Here is an 18,681-nt window from a genome sequence, read left to right on the forward strand (position 1 = left end):
GCCTTGCTCAAGGGCACTTCAGCCATTCCTGCTGGTCCAGGGAATTAAACTGGTGACCATTTGTACCAAAGCTGCTTCTCTAACCATTAGACCATGGCTTCCCCAACACCATACTGTATTCTGTGATCTTGAATGGTTACATTGTTGTATTTGAATTCACTCATACTTCAGCTCATAATGTTCTAATAATTTGAATAACTACCTCTGTCAGCTTTGTTTGAGGACGTTATGTTTTTGCCTCTGTTTGTTTGTTTCTTTGATTTTTCCCAACGTAACTCAACACGTAGTGAATGGCTTTTGATGAAATTTGGAGGAAAGGTGAGCCATGGGCCAAGGAAAAATTGATTTGATTTTGAGACAATTCCGGATATGTATGCGGATCCAGGATTTTTGTTTTTTTGGTTGTTCCTAATGTAACAAAGTAGTGAACGGATTTTAATGAAATTTCAAGGAAAGGTGGGCCATGGACCAAGGAACAATAGATTATATTTTGATTCAAATCTGGATATGTACAGTTGTGGTCAGAAGTTTAAATACAGTGACATGAATGTCATCTTGGATATGAAGGTCATGGCAATATTTGGGCTTTCAGTAATTTCTTTGAACTGTTCTTTTTCTGTGGCAGAATGTACAGCATACATCTTTAATTAAAAAAAACACTCGAATTTGGTGCACAAGTTTTAATTTTCTTTGGGTTTTCTGAAATCAACACAGGGTCAAAATTATACATATTGGGTCAAAAATATACATACAGCACACCTAATATTTGGGTAAAATGTCTCTTCTCAAGATTCACCTTGACCAAACATTTTTGTTTAACATAAACAAGCTTCTGGCAGAATTCTGGTTGGATATTTCATGACTCTCCACAGTAGAATTGGTAGAGTTCAATTAAATTTTTTTTTTCTTGGCATGGACTCGACTTATAAGCACGGTCCATATATTTTCAATAGGGTTGAAGTCAGGACTTGTTTCAAGCTTTAATATTAGCCTTCTTTATCCTCCACAACCAGCTCTGATGCCTGTTTGGGCTCATTGTCCTGTTGTAACTCCCAAGTTCCGAGTTGTGTTCAAGTTTTTGATGATTTATGCTGAAGAATTCTGAGGTAGTCCTCCTTCTTCATCATTCCATCCACTTTGTACAATGAACCAGTTCCACTGGCAGCTAAACAGCCCCAGAGCATGATGATCCTATCACCACCACCAGCTGGTACAGTGTCCCTCTGTACATGGTGGTCAGTGTGGCCAAACAACTCAATCTTTGCCTCATCTGATCATACAGCTATCCTCCAGAAGGCTTTTTCTTTGTCCATGTGGTCAGCTTCAAACTTTAGTTAAGCTTGAAGGTGTCAATTTTGCAGCAGGGGGTTATTTCTTGGATCGCAGCCTCTTAGTCCATGGTGATCTGAACTGTAGACAGTGATCCTTCAGCTTCCAGTTCATGGCAGGGCTGTGCCATGGTGGTTCCCAGGTTGTTCCTGACCATCCAAAACCAATTTCCTTTCAGCTGAGGGTGACAGTTTGGGTTTTCTTGAAGCAAAGTGGCTTGGCAAATAACTTGCATACAATTGTTTGAACTGATCTTGGAATTTGCAGTTGTTTAGAAATAGCTCCAAGAGACATTCAGAAGTTCTGTATATATGTGATCCTCTTTCTCAGATCTGCACTGAGCTTCCTGGACTTTCCCATTTTACTGTGTGTTGGTCAATCCAATGAGTGCTGTAAACAAACCCTTTTTATGAAGGCACAGAGAAGCTACCAGCTGTAGTCAATCATGATCACTAACAGGAAGTTAAGAGACTTCAGCCTTGGCAAGATAAGAGACATTTTGGAAGTTTCAGCACCTCTGAATTAATAATCTAAGTGAGCATATGTAAATTTTTGACCCTGTATGTATAATTTTGACCCTGTGTTGATTTCAGAAAACCCAAAGAAAATTAAAACTTGTACACCAAATTCTAGTGTTCTTTTATTCTATTAAAGATGTATGCTGTAAAAAGAACAGTTCAAAGAAATTACTGAAAGCCCAAATATTGCCATGACATTCATATCCAAGATGACAGTCATGTCACTGTATGTAAAGTTCTGACCACAACTGTATGTGGATCCAGGATTTATTTTTTATTTTTAGGCTGTTCCCAATGTAACTAAATGTAGTAAACAGATTTTAATAAAATTTTGAGGAAAGGTGGGCCATGGGCCAAGGAACAATTGCTTAGATTTTGATGCAATACATAGAATATGTGGCTTGGTGTACCTAGTGATGTACCTAGTACCGAGTGCTGTTCTAGTTAGATGATGAGTTAATTGTTGTTGAGGTGATGTTCAGGTGTTCAGGAATACATGGCCTTATAGCTATTAAATTAAATGTGTTGCTAATCCAATTACTTAAAATACTTGCAATATTTGTCTAATATTTGTGATCAAAAGTGTTTTATTTGGCATAGGTGCTCAAAGTTTTTGTGTTGGATATTGCTGATGCACGAGGTCAATATAGTTGTGTAAACGATGATACTCACCGTCCATGTGTGGCATGGTGACAGTTAGTTTGATGAGGTTGGGGTAGTCAGGGTCATCGGGTCCAGTGTAACGGATTTTTGCTGAAAATGGCTCCGCACCAACAGTTCCAGGAATGCGAGGCTGGCAAAGACCTACAGAAAATGTTCAAAATGGTTTACAGATTTTCATTTCATCCCAACTTGATGACAGCAATGCTTAGAAGAATTTTAGTTCTTCTATGCTTAGTATCAAATAAATTTGAAGTTGAATGTATTGGAACAATCAAAAATAATCCTAAATAAAGAAAATAATAGTGACATTGAGAAACACCCAATGCCCTATAACACTCATGGTAACATCACAGAAGATAGAAATACATCACACAGTCAAACAATATTGAACCGGTTTCAACTCAAAGGTCATTTTAATTAGATAACAGTAGCTGTAACTGTAGCGTTATGATGTTAATACTAAAACGTCAATGAAGAGCTGACTGATACTGAGCTCACCCTCCTCCCGGCTGATGATCACAATAGGGGAACTGAGCTCCAGCCCGGCATCTCCATTAGCATTAAAAGCCCGGGCAGCACACTGCACACGTGAGCCTGCTTGGAAGTAAATGGAGTCCAGCGTGATGGATTTGGTATTGGTGAAGAAGGTGTTGGTGTCGACCTCACGCATGGGACTGGTGACTCCATCCAACCCAGTGGGGGCACTGACAAGCCAGCGATACTGAGTCAGGGTGTCGTTAATGTTCTCCACAGCACAGATAGAACCAGTCTTGTCAAAGTCAGAGTATTTAGGGTTGCAGGCCTGAAAAAAAAAATGAAACAGTGAGTGGACACAGATAAAAATTCCAGGAAGAATTAAAAGAATTAGAAACTTCACTACTTCAGAAGTATCACTTAAGTGCAAATGTATATTTTGGCTCCTAAAGTGGAGCAAAAACAGTTTTATCTATGTTTTAAAAATACCTTTATTCAATGTTGATTATTTTCCCATAAAAGCGTGTCCAGGAGTTTATTCCTTTTATACCACAGTAATTCACCAATGATTACATTTTTTTTAATGTTGTGGAACAATTTAGTCACCATGTTCAGCTTACACCAATCAGCCATAACATTATCAGCATGGAGCATGAAGGCTAGACCATATGGTCCAATCCCACACAAGAGCTACTGGAGCACAAACTGCTGAAGAAGTTAATACTGAGACCTTTCTGTTTTATCCAGCATTAACTTCTTCAGCAGTTTGTGCTACAGTAGTTCTTCTGTGGGATTGGATCATGTGGGCTAGCCTTCATGCCCCATGCGAATCAATGAGCCTTCAACATCCATAACCCTGTCGCCGGTTCACCGGTTGTCCTTCCTTGGACCACTTTTGGTAGGTACTAACCACTGCATACAGGGAACACCCCACAAGATGCGCCATTTTGGAGATGTTCAGACCCAGTCATTTAGCCATCACAATTTGGCTCTTGTCAAAGTCACTCAGATCTTTACGCTTGCCCATTTTTCCTGCTTCCAACACATCAACTTCAAGAACTGACCAGTGTCTTGCTGCCTAATATATCCCACCCCTTGACAGGTGCCACTGTAATGAGATAATCAGCGTTATTCACTTCACCTGTCAGTGGTCATCATGTTATGGCTGATTGCTGTATGTGTATCTACCATACAAGTCCCTGTGTAAGTTTTTACCCAAGAAACAATAATGTATTAGATGAAGCACGTTTAATATACTGTATTCATTTTACTTCAAGTTGCAGCCTGAACTCCTATCAGAGCTGCTGTTATGGACAATTAATTAAAACCTTTTGACCAATCATATTTGAGAATTCAACAGTACTGTGGAATAAATGCAAACTAAATCTAGCAATGCACATCTAACATTCAGAAAATATCAGCTATGCTGTATGGAGCACAGTCTGGGCAAATGCATTGTGAGTTAGTGTGAGGTTGTGTGTTACACTCACAGTCACACATACTACAGGGTAGCCTGTTGACGGGTATGGATGCTCCTTTGCCCGAGCTGTATCATCATACAAGAGCAGGGACACCACCTGGGGCACCGCTGGGAAAGTAACATCAGCTACACTGTCCATCTCCTCAATGTACACAATGGCTTTGCTCATCTGAAACGAACAAGTGAAGAAAAAAATTATTGCTAGTATTTTACAATTTTTTATATCATGGGCTGACAGTCAGTTTCACACACAAATTAATGAAGCCATGAGATACTAAAAATTAGTTCATGAAATCTTAATATGGGTCAGTCCACCAGATTTTCATACCAGATGCTCAGATTATGGATTTTGAGTTATACCTGCTGCATTACACTCCCAAGCCTCTGGATGCAGGAAATGCAAACCAAAGTAAAATTGGACCAAAGGAAGTTACTGTAAATCCGACATGAAATCATGTGCACAGAACCCAAAATGGTCTATTTTCCAGACACTGACTACAGATAATACAGAACCTTGTGACTCCATCAGGAGACCATCTCGACTGTAGATTATTGGGGAGTTTCCTAGATTTGTTGAGCAACAGACCAGAAAATGCTGCTCAGAAGGTCAAGAAAACACATGGTGAACTATTAGCACTGCCAAGCAAATGTTGTGCAAAAACTGCGCCTGCATGATCGATGCATTTTCACTACAAATCAAAATGTCATTCAGCAATTTTCATGGCGGAAGGAAGATCTATACTTGTCTCAGTCGTGGTTGATGTTAAAAGTGGTAAATGCATCCTGTAGGAGTGCTATGGAGGTGATTTATTTAAATAATATTGGCTGGCTTTGAGTGGTATGTCAGATATATTCCATTCAGTTCGCATGATATTGAAAAAGTTGAAGACGAGTAGCTGAATGGAGTATATCTGATAGACCATGAAAAAAAGTCAGCCAATATTATTATTATTATTATTATTATTATTATTATAATACATACACATTCTTTTTACTGTATATCAGCATTCTCAAAGGCCAACGCTAGCTTACCCGCAACTCGGTGCTGTTAGTGCAGCAGTCCAGTTACCTTCCAGCCGGTGTAGCAGTAGCATTAGTGAAGGCCAATGCTAGCTTACTTGTGACTCGGTGCTGTTAGCACGGCAGTCCGGTTACCTTCTAGCCAGTGTAGCAGTAGCTTTAGCGAAGGCCAACACTAGCTTATCTGCGACTCGGTGCTGTTAGCGTGGCAGTGCAGTTACCTTCCAGCCAGTGTAGCATTAGCAAAGGCCAATGCTAGCACAGTCAAGCCAAATATTATTATTTTTATTTTCCCTGTGTAATTTACTTAGTTACTTTTAAAATCAACATTGACAGCTACATACAATGGTGCAACCTGGCAGCAAAAATTCTCAAAATCTTCCGTTTTTAACGACGCAAACCTGATGGCCATGTTTGTTTACAAATTGTCACTGTCGCTCGCTAATGTGGAAGTTTTACGTCTCTGACATGTGACATTGTGTTGTCTTGACAATGTGCAATATTGTAATAATATTGCATGCTTATTCTCCATTGGATACAGTGGCATAATACATGGAGGATAAGTGATATTTTAACAATATTTCATGCTATCAATAAGCCTACTAGAAAGGAACAGAATACATGTTTTATTCCATGGAGAAAGTGGCCCATATGTACAACCCCGATTCCAAAAAAGTTGGGACAAAGTACAAATTGTAAATAAAAACAGAATGCAATAATTTACAAATCTCAAAAACTGATATTGTATTCACAGTAGAACATAGACAACATACTGTATCAAATGTTGAAAGTGAGACATTTTGAAATTTCATGCCAAATATTGGCTCATTCGAAATTTCATGACAGCAACACATCTCAAAAAATTTGGGATGGGGCAATAAGAGGCTGGAAAAGTTAAAGGTACAAAAAAGGAACAGCTGGAGGACCAAATTGCAACTCATTAGGTCAATTGGCAATAGGTCATTAACATGACTGGGTATAAAAAGAGCATCTTGGAGTGGCAGCGGCTCTCAGAAGTAAAGATGGGAAGAGGATCACCAATCCCCCTAATTCTGCGCCGACAAATAGTGGAGCAATATCAGAAAGGAGTTCGACAGTGTAAAATTGCAAAGAGTTTGAACATATCATCTACAGTGCATAATATCATCAAAAGATTCAGAGAATCTGGAAGAATCTCTGTGCGTAAGGGTCAAGGCCGGAAAACCATACTGGGTGCCCGTGATCTTCGGGCCCTTAGACGGCACTGCATCACATACAGGCATGCTTCTGTATTGGAAATCACAAAATGGGCTCAGGAATATTTCCAGAGAACATTATCTGTGAACACAATTCACTGTGCCATCCACCATTGCCAGCTAAAACTCTATAGTTCAAAGAAGAAGGCATATCTAAACATGATCCAGAAGCGCAAACATCTTCGCTGGGCCAAGGCTCATTTAAAATGGACAGTGGCAAAGTGGAAAACTGTTCTGTGGTCAAACAAATCAAAATTTGAAGTTCTTTATGGAAATCAGGGACGCCGTGTCATTTGGACTAAAGAGGAGAAGGACGACCCAAGTTGTTATCAGCGCTCAGTTCAGAAGCCTGCATCTCTGATGGTATGGGGTTGCATTAGTGTGTGTGGCATGGGCACCTTACACATCTGGAAAGACACCATCAATGCTGAAAGGTATATCCAGGTTCTAGAGCAACATATGCTCCCATCCAGACGACGTCTCTTTCAGGGAAGACCTTGCATTTTCCAACATGACAATGCCAAACCACATACTGCATCAATTACAGCATCATGGCTGCGTAGAAGAAGGGTCTGGGTACTGAACTGGCCAGCCTGCAGTCCAGATCTTTCACCCATAGAAAACATTTGGCGCATCATAAAACAGAAGATACGACAAAAAAGACCTAAGACAGTTGAACAACTAGAATCCTACATTAGACAAGAATGGGTTAACATTCTTATCCCTAAACTTGAGCAACTTGTCTCCTCAGTCCCCAAACGTTTACAGACTGTTGTAAAGAGAAAAGGGGATGTCTCACAGTGGTAAACACGGCCTTGTCCCAACTTTTTTGAGATGTGGTGTTGTCATGAAATTTAAGATCACCTAATTTTTCTCTTTAAATGATACATTTTCTCAGTTTAAACATTTGATATGTCATCTATGTTCTATTCTGAATAAAATATGGAATTTTGAAACTTCCACATCATTGTATTCCGATTTTATTTACAATTTGTACTTTGTCCCAACTTTTTTGGAATTGGGCTTGTATAATAATGGTTGATAGTTACTGGATCAGCCAGCAAAAACAGTGTAAAATATTGCACGCTTTTCAATACCGTTCCTACGCAGTCTGTAAAGAGAGCATCTGGTACATAAATCCCGTGGCGCAACACATATATACAATGGAATGCAGGCAATGACCAAAATCTAAATTTTAATGGAACATGTTGTGGTTAGCTCAAACTATTAGAGAGTACGGCTGGACACTCTTTGCTCAAATCGAAAAATTAACTTCAGGGTAAGTTCAGTAAGTTCAGGGTCAGAATTGCACATAACTGAGACACTGCTGTTTTAACTTCTTCATACCAGTGGGCACAATTTCAATATGAGCATGTAGTCTATTATCTATGATACTTGATACAGCACATTATGCCTTAATGCCCATATGCTGAGCACTACATTAAGCCTTCTTTGCTCAGGGCTGTACAGGAAATAACATACTGAATTCTGTAAAGCTGCTTTGAGACAATGTTTATTGTTAAAAGCGCTATACAAATAAACTTGACTTGACTTGACTTGAATGCTTGCATATAGGTCAGCATGTCCGCTGAGACACATTCATATTACAAAGAGTGCGCATGAGGAGACAGCGTCTGTCTCTACTGGAGACAGTGACCTGCCCCTGCTGACAGAGACAGCTGCTAGGTGACTATTTTAGCAAGTGAAGCCAAAGCACATTACTCTGTGTCAGTGGGAATATTTATACATTTAATGACCTCTGACCTGTGTCTCAGCCACCATGTATTCATCAGGCTTCAAGTGGACAGTGAAGGCCTCACGGATTTCCCTCTGTCCATCATATAGAACCTGGACCTCCACCACATGCTCCGTCTCACCTTCTTTAAACTCCACATCTATACACACATGCAGTCATAAAGATAATACATGGACCATGAAAAAAATATCTATAAGTATATAAAGTCTGTCTTTAAGAGCAAACCAGGTTTATTTCTCAGATTTATAGCTTGGACTATGTGTGTGTAATCATATCTACTGACCTTGAGACAGTGGGTTGTAGTCCTCTCCTGATGTAGCAGAGCCATCTTTGGTGTGGACTCTAACCACCGATACCTTGGAGGTGTCACCCAGACGGACAACAGGGATCTTCACCACAGCAATCTCTCCAGGAACCTGAGGCTCCTGTATGCTGTACTTAACCTCAGAGAATCTAATAATAGACTCTGGAGGATAGAAACAAAATGCTTGTGTTTAGTTACAGTGGTTGTGGTTTGTCATAAATAGGACTTTGTCACATTGTTGACTTTGTGAATTTGAGATTATGGCAAAAAAAAAAGTCTTAAAATCTCATCTCTCATCTCATTATCTCTAGCCGCTTTATCCTGTTCTACAGGGTCGCAGGCAAGCTGGAGCCTATCCCAGCTGACTACAGGCGAAAGGCGGGATACACCCTGGACAAGTCGCCAGGTCATCACAGGGCTGACACATACCGTAGACACAGACAACCATTCACACTCACATTCACACCTACGGTCAATTTAGAGTCACCAGTTAACCTAACCTGCATGTCTTTGGACTGTGGAGGAAACCGGAGCACCCGGAGGAAACCCATGCGGACACGGGGAGAACATTCAAACTCCGCACAGAAAGGCCCTTGCCGGCCACGGGGCTCGAACCTGGACCTTCTTGCTGTGAGCCGACAGTGGTCTTAAAATCATTTGCTTATTATTTTTAAGTAATTGAGGACAGAAGTATGGACAATCATCATCTTTATTTCAAAATCAATACAGTATAATTTCCATAAGGGCCAGGATATACTTGACGGTATGCAACTTGTATGCTTGCGGATGCTGCTGCTACGCAAGCAATGTACTGACTTTACATATGCACGTACTTTATGTAAATCTGGAGGATTCCAACAGGTGGCAGTGCGAGAAATCATCATGGTGAGAAAACAATGTCCAGTTTTGCTCTGCTGTGAATTGAGGGAAAAAAGATGCTGAATATAAAAAATTATTTTAAAATTTAAAATTTTTAAAAAATTATTAAAAATTAAAGATAAAAATTTCTCTTCCTCGAAGCGTTCAGCCATGTTGATCACTTCAGACAAGGAAACAATGATGCTAATATCACGTACCAAAACATGAACACTGCCACCCCAATTTTTGCTGGTACTGCAACTCGCACATGTGTCACGTTAATTTGTGGGTGGTAAAAGAGAGCAACTGGACTTGCTTGAAGATTCTTGAAGATGTTTCACCTCTCATCCGAAAGGCTTCTTCAGTTCTGTCTGACTAACTGAAGAAGCCTTTCAGATGAGAGGTGAAACGTCTTCAAGAATCTTCAAACAAGTCCAGTTGCTTTCTTTTACCACCCACAGTTTACTATGACTTGGATGACTGAGAATCTTCACAGACATGTCACTTTAATTTCTGATGATGTGCTCAGAGGATGTGTCAAAAGAGCACTGGGAACGTGTAACAGCCATGATTCGTGCACAGAAGCGTTCTGAGCGGTAAGTATATTCTGGTCCTAAGTATCATTTACCTACACCTGTTTTCAGTGGTGTCTGGTGGTAATGCTATTTTGTTTTTTTGGGGGGATGTAGGGTTTGCAGTGAACAATATATATTCAAAGTCCCTTCCTGTGCCAGGACCTGATCTTCCTAGGCAGTCTCCTGTCCCAGTACTAACCAGGCCCTGTGCATTGGGCTGCACCAATCTCCGTTTTAGTAGCCCTTGGCTAGTCCTGGGTATGACTTTAAACTGCAACCGGTGGTGAGTCTCAGGTCCAGGAGGACTTGAGTATTGGGAAAAGTGGAGTTACCCCTTAATCACCATTGCTCCCAGGTCTGCTCTGACCCAGAGTGGTAGCACCTGCCTGGATTCCAGCTATGGGTTAAATAGTACATCACTAACAAGGCTCTGGCAGCAGGGCACTTCTCGGTGCAATGTGGCAGATGAACCCAACAGGGTTAATGGCACACCATCAGATGGCATGCGGAAGAGGCCAATAGCCAATGGATGGCATCACTCGGCAAGTCAGTTGTCACTGTGGGGCAACTTCCATACCTGTCAGGTCTGTAGCACTTTTGTGCACCACTTGGCATCAAGTCTGGAGGTCCAGAGAGACAACACGATGGGGGCACACCATCGTTCATCTTACCTTACTGTGCAAGGCACTTCATTAGGAGAAGAATACATGGGAAAGGGATGTCTCGGATAGAGCAACATGGTGAAGGATGGTTAAAAGCTCAGTGTCTGCAATTGAAGACAAGTGTCAAAGCGAGTATACAAGAGCTCACGAATCCAGGCTTTCCATAACAGCTCAACCAGGCCATTCATGTCACTGCTGCGGATGACTCTGATGCTTTGGTGCGGGCCTTGTGGCCCATCTGCGTTTTTGTGCATCCTAAAGAAGCAGTCATCATTGCTAGTGATGGACAGCCGACAACAAGCCCTCGGCTTCTCACCTATTACATAGATGGATTACATCTATGAGTTACAGTGGGGGGCTGGTCCTCTGGTAACCATGAGAGTTTGACTCCCTACTCACATCTGTATTGCGGCATGTCTCGCCAGGTGGCAGTCGGTACCATTTTGATAATGGTCTTTGGTACGACCCGACTGCAAGTAGAACTTATAATCTCCTGGTTGAGAGGTGGACATGCTAACCATTAGGCCTGCTCACAGTAATAATATATATCAATAATGTATAATTTAAAAGTTTATATATAATTTTTGCCATTTGAATCTGAACTGCATTTCATCTAAATAACAAACATGGTATACAGAAAAGTTTTTTCAAAACTTACTGAAACCAAAAAACCCTTTTAAATAGGTGCCCTTTGTCACTGGTTCTGTTCATAACATTTATGAACAGAATTTGTAGGCGCAGCCAAGGGGCGGAGGGTGTCTGGTTTGGTGGCATCAGGATCGCGTCTCTGCTTTTTGTGGATGATGTGGTCCTGTTGGGTTCATCAATTTGCGACCTACAGCATGTGCTGGGATGGTTTGCAGCTGAGTGTGAAGTGACTGGGATGAGGATCAGCACCTCCAAGTCCATGGCCATGGCGCTCAGCCAGAAACAGGTGGTGTGCCTACTTCGGGTCAGGGGGGAGTTGTTACCTCAAGTGGAGGAGTTTGAGTATCTCGAGGTCTTGTTCATGAGTGAGGGTAGGGGAGAGCGGGAGTTGGACAGATGGATCAGGGCAGCGTCAGCAGTGATACAGACGCTAAACCAGTCTGTTGTAATAAAGAGAGAGCTGAGCCAAAAGGCAAAGCTCTCAATTTACTGGTCCATCTATGTTCCCATCCTCACCTATGGTCATAAGCTGTGGGTAGTGACCGAAAGAATGAGATTGCGGAGACAAGTGGTTGAAATGAGTTTTCTCCACAGGGTGGCTGGGCTCTCCCTTAGAGACAGGGTGAGAAGCTTGGTGTGGCAACGGGGGTGTGGCCAAGTGGCAGTTTGTGAAAGGAGGGTGGGGTCAGGGAAGGTACGTGGCTAAGTCACTACACCTGGTGTCAATTAATGTGTGTGTTTGTTGCAGGGATCAAGCATAAAAGGAGGGGGAGAGCAGAGAAGAGCTGACTCCCGACCAGAACACGTGCGTGCATGTGTGTGTGTGTGTGTGTGTGTGTGAGTGAGTGAGTGAGTGAGTGAGTGAGAGAGAGAGAGAGAGAGAGAGAGAGAGAGAATAGCACATGAGTGAAGCTGAAAAGCTGACAGAAATAAAGCTTGCAAGAACTTCAGTTCCCACCTGCCATGCTTCTGTACTCCACCCACATCAGGGATTCACTACAGTGGTGCCAAAACCCAGGAAGTACAGAAGGAAACCACCCCATGGAGTCCTCCCCATTTATGAAGCTCGTCCATGCCCTCGCTGCTGCCCAGCAGAACCAGCATCAAGCGCTGACTACCCTCCGGAAGGAGCAAGAGCAACACTTTGAAGCCTTGATGCTGGCCCAGTGGGAAGATTGCCAGGTGTTCCAGCATCTGCTGGCAAAATTGGGAGGTGGGACCTTCGCCTAGCAAGAATGAAATTCAATACATTCTCGACCTGCGCGCAAAACTCCACACACTCACGCACCTAACCCAGGAGAATTTACAGCAGGCACAAGAATGTCAAATCCAGCTGTATGACGGGGCATACACCTTAGAGAATTCACACTGGGAGACAAAGTGCTCGTATCATTGCCCACGTCGAGCTCCAAATTAATCGCCAAGTGGCAAGGACCCTTCGAGGTCACACGGCGAGTCGGGGACGTCAACTTTGAGATGAGGCGAACAGATAGGGGTGGGGCATTGCAAATTTACCACCTCAACCTGTTAACACATTGGAACGAGGAGGTCCCTGTGGCGTTGGTAGTCCTGGAGAAGGCGGAGCTGGGGCCGGAGGTAAAAAATGTAACATCTTGAACCACTCCGGTCCCTTGTGGAGACCACCTTTCACCGGCCCAACTCACGGAGATGGCCCAGTTGCAAAAGGAATTTTCTGACGTGTTCTCACCCCTTCCCGGTCATACCCACCTCATAGAACACCACATTGAGATGCCCCCGGGGTGGTAGTGCGTAGCCGCCCTTACCGCTTGCCTGAACACAAGAAAAAGGTGGTTCAGGATGAACTCAAGGCCATGCTTGAAATGAGCATAATTGAGGAGTCCCACAGTGACTGGAGCAGCCCAGTGGTCCTGGTTCCCAAGTCCGACGGGTCAGTCCGGTTCTGCGTGGACTATAGAAAAGTCAACGTGGTGTCTAAATTTGACGCATACCCAATGCCTTGCATTGATGAGTCACTTGATTGGTTAGGTCCTGCTCACTTTTATTCGACACTGAATCTAACGAAGGGATATTGGCAGATCCCCTTGACTCCTCTATCCTGAGAGAAAATGATCTTTTCCACACCATTTGGATTACACCAATTTGTCATGCTCCCTTTTGGGTTATTTGGGGCACCTGCTATGTTCCAGTGGCTCATGGACAAGGTCCTCTGCCCTCATGCTGCCTACGCAGCTGCATACCTAGATGACATAATAATCTATAGCCATGATTGGCTGTGGCACCTGGAACATCTGAGGGCCATTCTAAAGTCGCTGAAGCATGCAGGTCTCACAGCTAACCTGAAGAAGTGTGCAACTGGGAGGGTGGAAGTACTGTATCTGGGGTTCCATTTGGGTCATGGGTAGATGCGTCCCCAAATTAACAAGACTGCAGTGATTGTGGCCTGCCCAAGGCCCAAGACCAAAAAGGGGGTGAGACAGTTCCTGGGGCTGGCTGGCTATTATCGTAGGTTTATACCTAATTATTCTGATGTCAGCAGCCTGTTAACCGATCTCACTAAAAAGGGGGCTCCAGATCCAGTCCAGTGGACGGGGCAGTGCCAACAGGCTTTCTCTAAGGTAAAATCTGCACTGTGTGGGGGGCCACTTTTGCACTCCTCTGACTTCTCTCTTCCCTTTATTTTGCAGACTGATGCATCGGACAGAGGGCTGGGGGCCGTTTTGTCCCAGAAGGTGGAGGGCGAGGAGCACCCTGTGCTGTACATCAGCCGTAAACTCTCGATGCGTGAAAGCAAGTACAACACCATCAAAAAAGAGTGTCTTGCCATCAAGTGGGTGGTCCTCGCCCTCCAACACTATCTGCTGGGGTGCCCTTTTACTCTCTGTTTGGACCACGCGCCCCTCCAGTGGCTCCACCACATGAAGGATGCCAATGCACGGATCACCCATTGGTATCTCACCCTCCAGCTGTTTAAGTTCGAGGTGGTCCACAGGCCAGGGGCACAGATGGTGGTAGCAGACTTCCTGTCCCCTCGGGGGGGGGGAGTCTGCTTCAGGCCGGATGGCTCCCTGGCCTGAGTCGGGCAGTGGGGGTATGTGGCAACGGGGGCGTGGGCAAGTGGCAGTTTGTGAATGGAGGGCAGGGTCGGGGAAGGTAAGTGGCTAAGTCATTACTCCTGGTGTCAATTAATGTGGGTGTATGTGTGTTTGTTGCAGGGATTGAGCATAAAAGGAGGGGGAGAGCAAAGAAGAGCTGAGTCCTGACCAGACCACGTGTGTGTGTGTGTGTGTGTGTGTGTGTGTGTGTGTGTGTGTGTGTGTGTGTGAGAGAGAGAGAGAGAATAGCACATGAGTGAAGCTGAAAAGCTGACAGAAATAAAGTTTGCAAGAACTTCAGTTCCCACCTGCCATGCTTCTGTACTCCACCCACATCAGGGATTCACTACACTTAGTCATTTGGGAGAGACTCAGAGTAGAACCACTGCTCCTCCACATTGAAAGGAGTCAGTTGTGATGGTTCAGGCACCTTGTTAGGATGCCCCCTGGACACCTCCCAGGGGAGGTTTTCTGGGCATGCCCTGCCGGGAGGAAACCCCGGAGCAGAGCCAGGATATGCTGGAGAGATTACATCTCTCGGCTGGCCTGGGAATGCCTCATTATTCCCTGGGAAGTGCTGGTGGAGGTGGCCAGGGAGAGGGAAGTCTGGGCTGCTCTGCTTAGGCTGCTACCCCCGCAACCCAGACCTGGATAAGCAGCAGAAAATGGATGGATGTACAAAACACTAAACTTTTGGTTTTGGCATCTGTCCTTTTGTTGTAATCATACTTTGATTAGGCCATGTGTGCTCAGTATATCAACTTCCAGATTCCCCTCCAAACATATTTTAGCAGAAAAATAATGATAGACTAAATATTCTTTGGTTCACATTTAAGACATCTGCGACATGGTCCATAACATGCCTACTGGTCACACATGGTAAACTGTTGACTGTCCCTGATTGGCTTCATGAACCTACAGCACTGGGCTCATTTCAGTTCGCCCTCAGCCTCGCTTCATATCATTCTGTGTTTTTGTACAACTGCTCATGGTACTGTTACACTCGGTTTAAAAAAAATCACAAATAATCTTCTTTATAATGTTTTTTAAGCACAGAAAAGATGATGTGGATGCCCAAAATATGAAACCTTATATTGATTTTTTTTTAACCTTTGAAAGATAGGCGGGACTTAGCCCTGCTAGCTCACTGATCCAAGCCACACCTGACTGTTTTTATAATTTATAAAATATCCATTCAAAACAGAATCGAAATAGTTGTTTTCAACCATTAATTTTTAATGTATATATTTATTTCACAAATTAGCCATAGATCCAAATTATTAGTGAGCAGGCTTGGCTTTTGCAAATACTTTAGCATGGTAGGTCTTGTTAAATAGTATACAAAATAACAATTTCAATAGAAATTGAAATGTAAGCAGAAAACTCCTTTTAACTAGCTACCACTTTTAAGAATAAGATGTGGACAACCTCTGTCTATTCCAGCACATATACTATATGCATAAGGATTTTGAATGCTTGGCTGGAATGCATGAGAAATTATTAACAGGGACTTAAAATTTAACTGGTCCTTTGCATCTTTAGCCCTTTGGTGACTGACCCCTTGAAAATGGTTCCTCCAGGAACCATGACGTTTCAGTTGTCAAGACAACGGAAAAACTAAAATACAAATACAAATACAAGAGCATTTTGTTTTGTGCACAAGAGCATTGTGACGTATCTTTCTGTTTTTGTATTTTAGTTTTTCCGTTGTCTTGACAACTGAAACGTCATCGTTCCTGGAGGAACCATTTTCAAGGGGTCAGTCACCAAATTAATGCAAAGAAATTACTTAACATGCTAGCTTGGGAGCTCTGATACTAATCATTCAATGTGCAAATCATCCAAACTGATACTATCAACCATTCCATTCATAATGACTGAAAAAGAAGTTTGCACACTCAGGTTTAGTTCAAAAGATGTAATCTTTGCTTGAATTGAGCACCGACATCTAAAGCAATAGCTAAACACCTAACCATCAACAATTTCCCACAAAGTTATATAACTACAGTAATTGTCATTCCTGGATGTCATTCAGCCATAACTAGGCTAGCTATTTGGGTTATCTATTATGGGGCACTTTTGAGAAATGGACATAGCTTTCCATGAGTAAGTCCCAAGTCTCCTGCTCCTAGTATGCTTCTCGCTATTTGGTGCCACCCAGCATTGGGACTATCGTGTATGTCTGTTATTAAAAGCACCATTCAAATAAAATTGGATTGAATTGAAAGACTTTCAATAAGGACCAGGTGGTGAGAATTGCTCATTTTGTAAGTAGTGATTTAGCAGTGTGAGTGTGTTTGAACTCACTGTCTTTCTTGTCAGTGATGGTGACGAGAGTTTCCTTCTGCTCCCCAAGCGCAGCTCCGTACTGTGACTTGCTTTTGGGTGTTCCCAGAACGAGTCTGAACTCCTCATCATCTTCGTGAATGGAATCGTCCAACAAAGTGACCACACATGGCTTCTCATTCTCACCTACAAACAGACACACATAGAAACACAGACTGTGTGAAAACTTTCAGGGTTTGGGAAAGGAGTTACATAGATATTTATTCATTCATTATTTCATCTTCAGTAAGCACTTTATCTTGGACAGAGTGGAGCTAGATCTGGAGCTGAATCTATAAAACCTGGGAAGCCAGTTTATTGCAAGGCACCGGGTACAACCCCAATTCCAAAAAAGTTGGGACACTGTAAAACATAAATAAAAACAGAATATGATTATTTGCAAATCATGGAAATCCTATATTTCATTGAAAATAGTACAAAGTTAAAAAAAAAAAAAGCCAAGTCTCTCTCATGCCAGAATCTGGTCTTCCCAGGCAGTCTCCTGTCCCAGTACTAACCAGCTCTTTGAAGTGTATGGGTGTGGCACCAATCTCCGTTTCGATAGCCCTCAGCCTCTCGCCTATACAGCTAGGGTTACAGTGGGGGGCTAGTCCTCTGGTAACTGCAAGAGTTTGATTCCCCACTCGCATCTGTATTGCAGCATGCCTTGCCAGACGGTAGTATTTTTATGATGGTCTTTGGTCTGACCCAACCGCGTGTAGAACTTGCAATCTCCCAATCGAGAGGCAGACATGCTAACCACTAGGCCAACATGGTACAAAGACAAAATATCAAATGTTGAAACTGAGAAATTTTATTTTTTATTTTTTTAAAAATGCTAATTTTGAATTTGATGTCAGCAACATATTTCAAAAAAGTTGGGACAAGGGCAACAAAAGACTGGAAAAGTTGTGTAATGTGAAAACCCCCCCCCCAAATTTGGTTAATTGTCAACAGGTCAGTAAGATGTCTAAGTCTAAAGTCCTTCCCGTGCCATATGGCGCATCAGGCGGCGCCGATCTCTGTTTCTGCAGTCCTCGGCCTCTCGCCGAGCATCCCAGAGAAGCGGAGTCTCTCAGAAGTAAAGATGGGGAGGGGTTCACCGCTCTGTGAAAGACTGTGTGGGCAAACAGTGCAACAATTTAAAATTGCAAAGAATTGGGGAATCATCTATGGCACATATCATGAAAAGATTCAGAGAATCTGGAGAAATCTCTGTATGCAAGAGAAAAGGCTGAAAACTGACATTGGATGTCAGTGATGTTCAGGCCTTCAGGCGACACTGCATTAAAAGCAACCACGCGTCTGTAGTGGAAATCACTGTATGGGCTCAGGAACACCTCAGAAAACCATCATCTGTGACAACAGTTCATTACTGCATCCATAAATGCAAGTTATAACCAGATATAAATAATATCCAGAAACACCGCCACCTTCTCTGGGGCCTGAGCTCTTTTACACTGGACTGAGGCGAAGTGGAAAATCATCCTGAGATTTGATGAATCAAAAGTAGAAATTCTTTTTAGAAATCATGGACACCATGTCCTCCGGGCTAAAGAGGAGAAGGACCATCTGGCTTGTTATCAGTGCACGGTTCAAAAGCCAGCATCTGTGATGGTATGAGGGTGCATTAGTGCACATGACATGGGTAGCTTGTACATCTGGGAAGGCATCATTAATGCTGAATGATATATACACGTTTCAGAGCAATATGCTGCCATCCAGACAAAATCTTTTTCAGGGAAATCCTTCTTTCTTTC

At 42.8% G+C, this 18,681-nt stretch overlaps 1 protein-coding gene across 3 annotated transcripts in view; it reads right to left on the bottom strand.

Moving 5' to 3' along the window:
- Window positions 1-18,681, bottom strand: part of frem3 (Fras1 related extracellular matrix 3) — a 97,224-nt gene that overhangs the window by 16,908 nt on the left and 61,635 nt on the right. For all 3 annotated transcript variants that reach the window (XM_060924877.1, XM_060924878.1, XM_060924879.1), the window contains exons 10-15: window positions 16,904-17,068; window positions 8,759-8,941; window positions 8,484-8,614; window positions 4,475-4,633; window positions 3,009-3,312; window positions 2,520-2,651 (exon numbers count right to left, since the gene is read on the bottom strand). In XM_060924877.1, coding sequence (XP_060780860.1) covers window positions 2,520-2,651; window positions 3,009-3,312; window positions 4,475-4,633; window positions 8,484-8,614; window positions 8,759-8,941; window positions 16,904-17,068 — 1,074 coding nt within the window. The remainder of the gene's footprint in view (window positions 1-2,519; window positions 2,652-3,008; window positions 3,313-4,474; window positions 4,634-8,483; window positions 8,615-8,758; window positions 8,942-16,903; window positions 17,069-18,681) is intronic.

The sequence above is a fragment of the Neoarius graeffei genome, chromosome 7 (assembly GCF_027579695.1).
Source record: "Neoarius graeffei isolate fNeoGra1 chromosome 7, fNeoGra1.pri, whole genome shotgun sequence".
Classification (NCBI taxonomy): domain Eukaryota; kingdom Metazoa; phylum Chordata; class Actinopteri; order Siluriformes; family Ariidae; genus Neoarius; species Neoarius graeffei.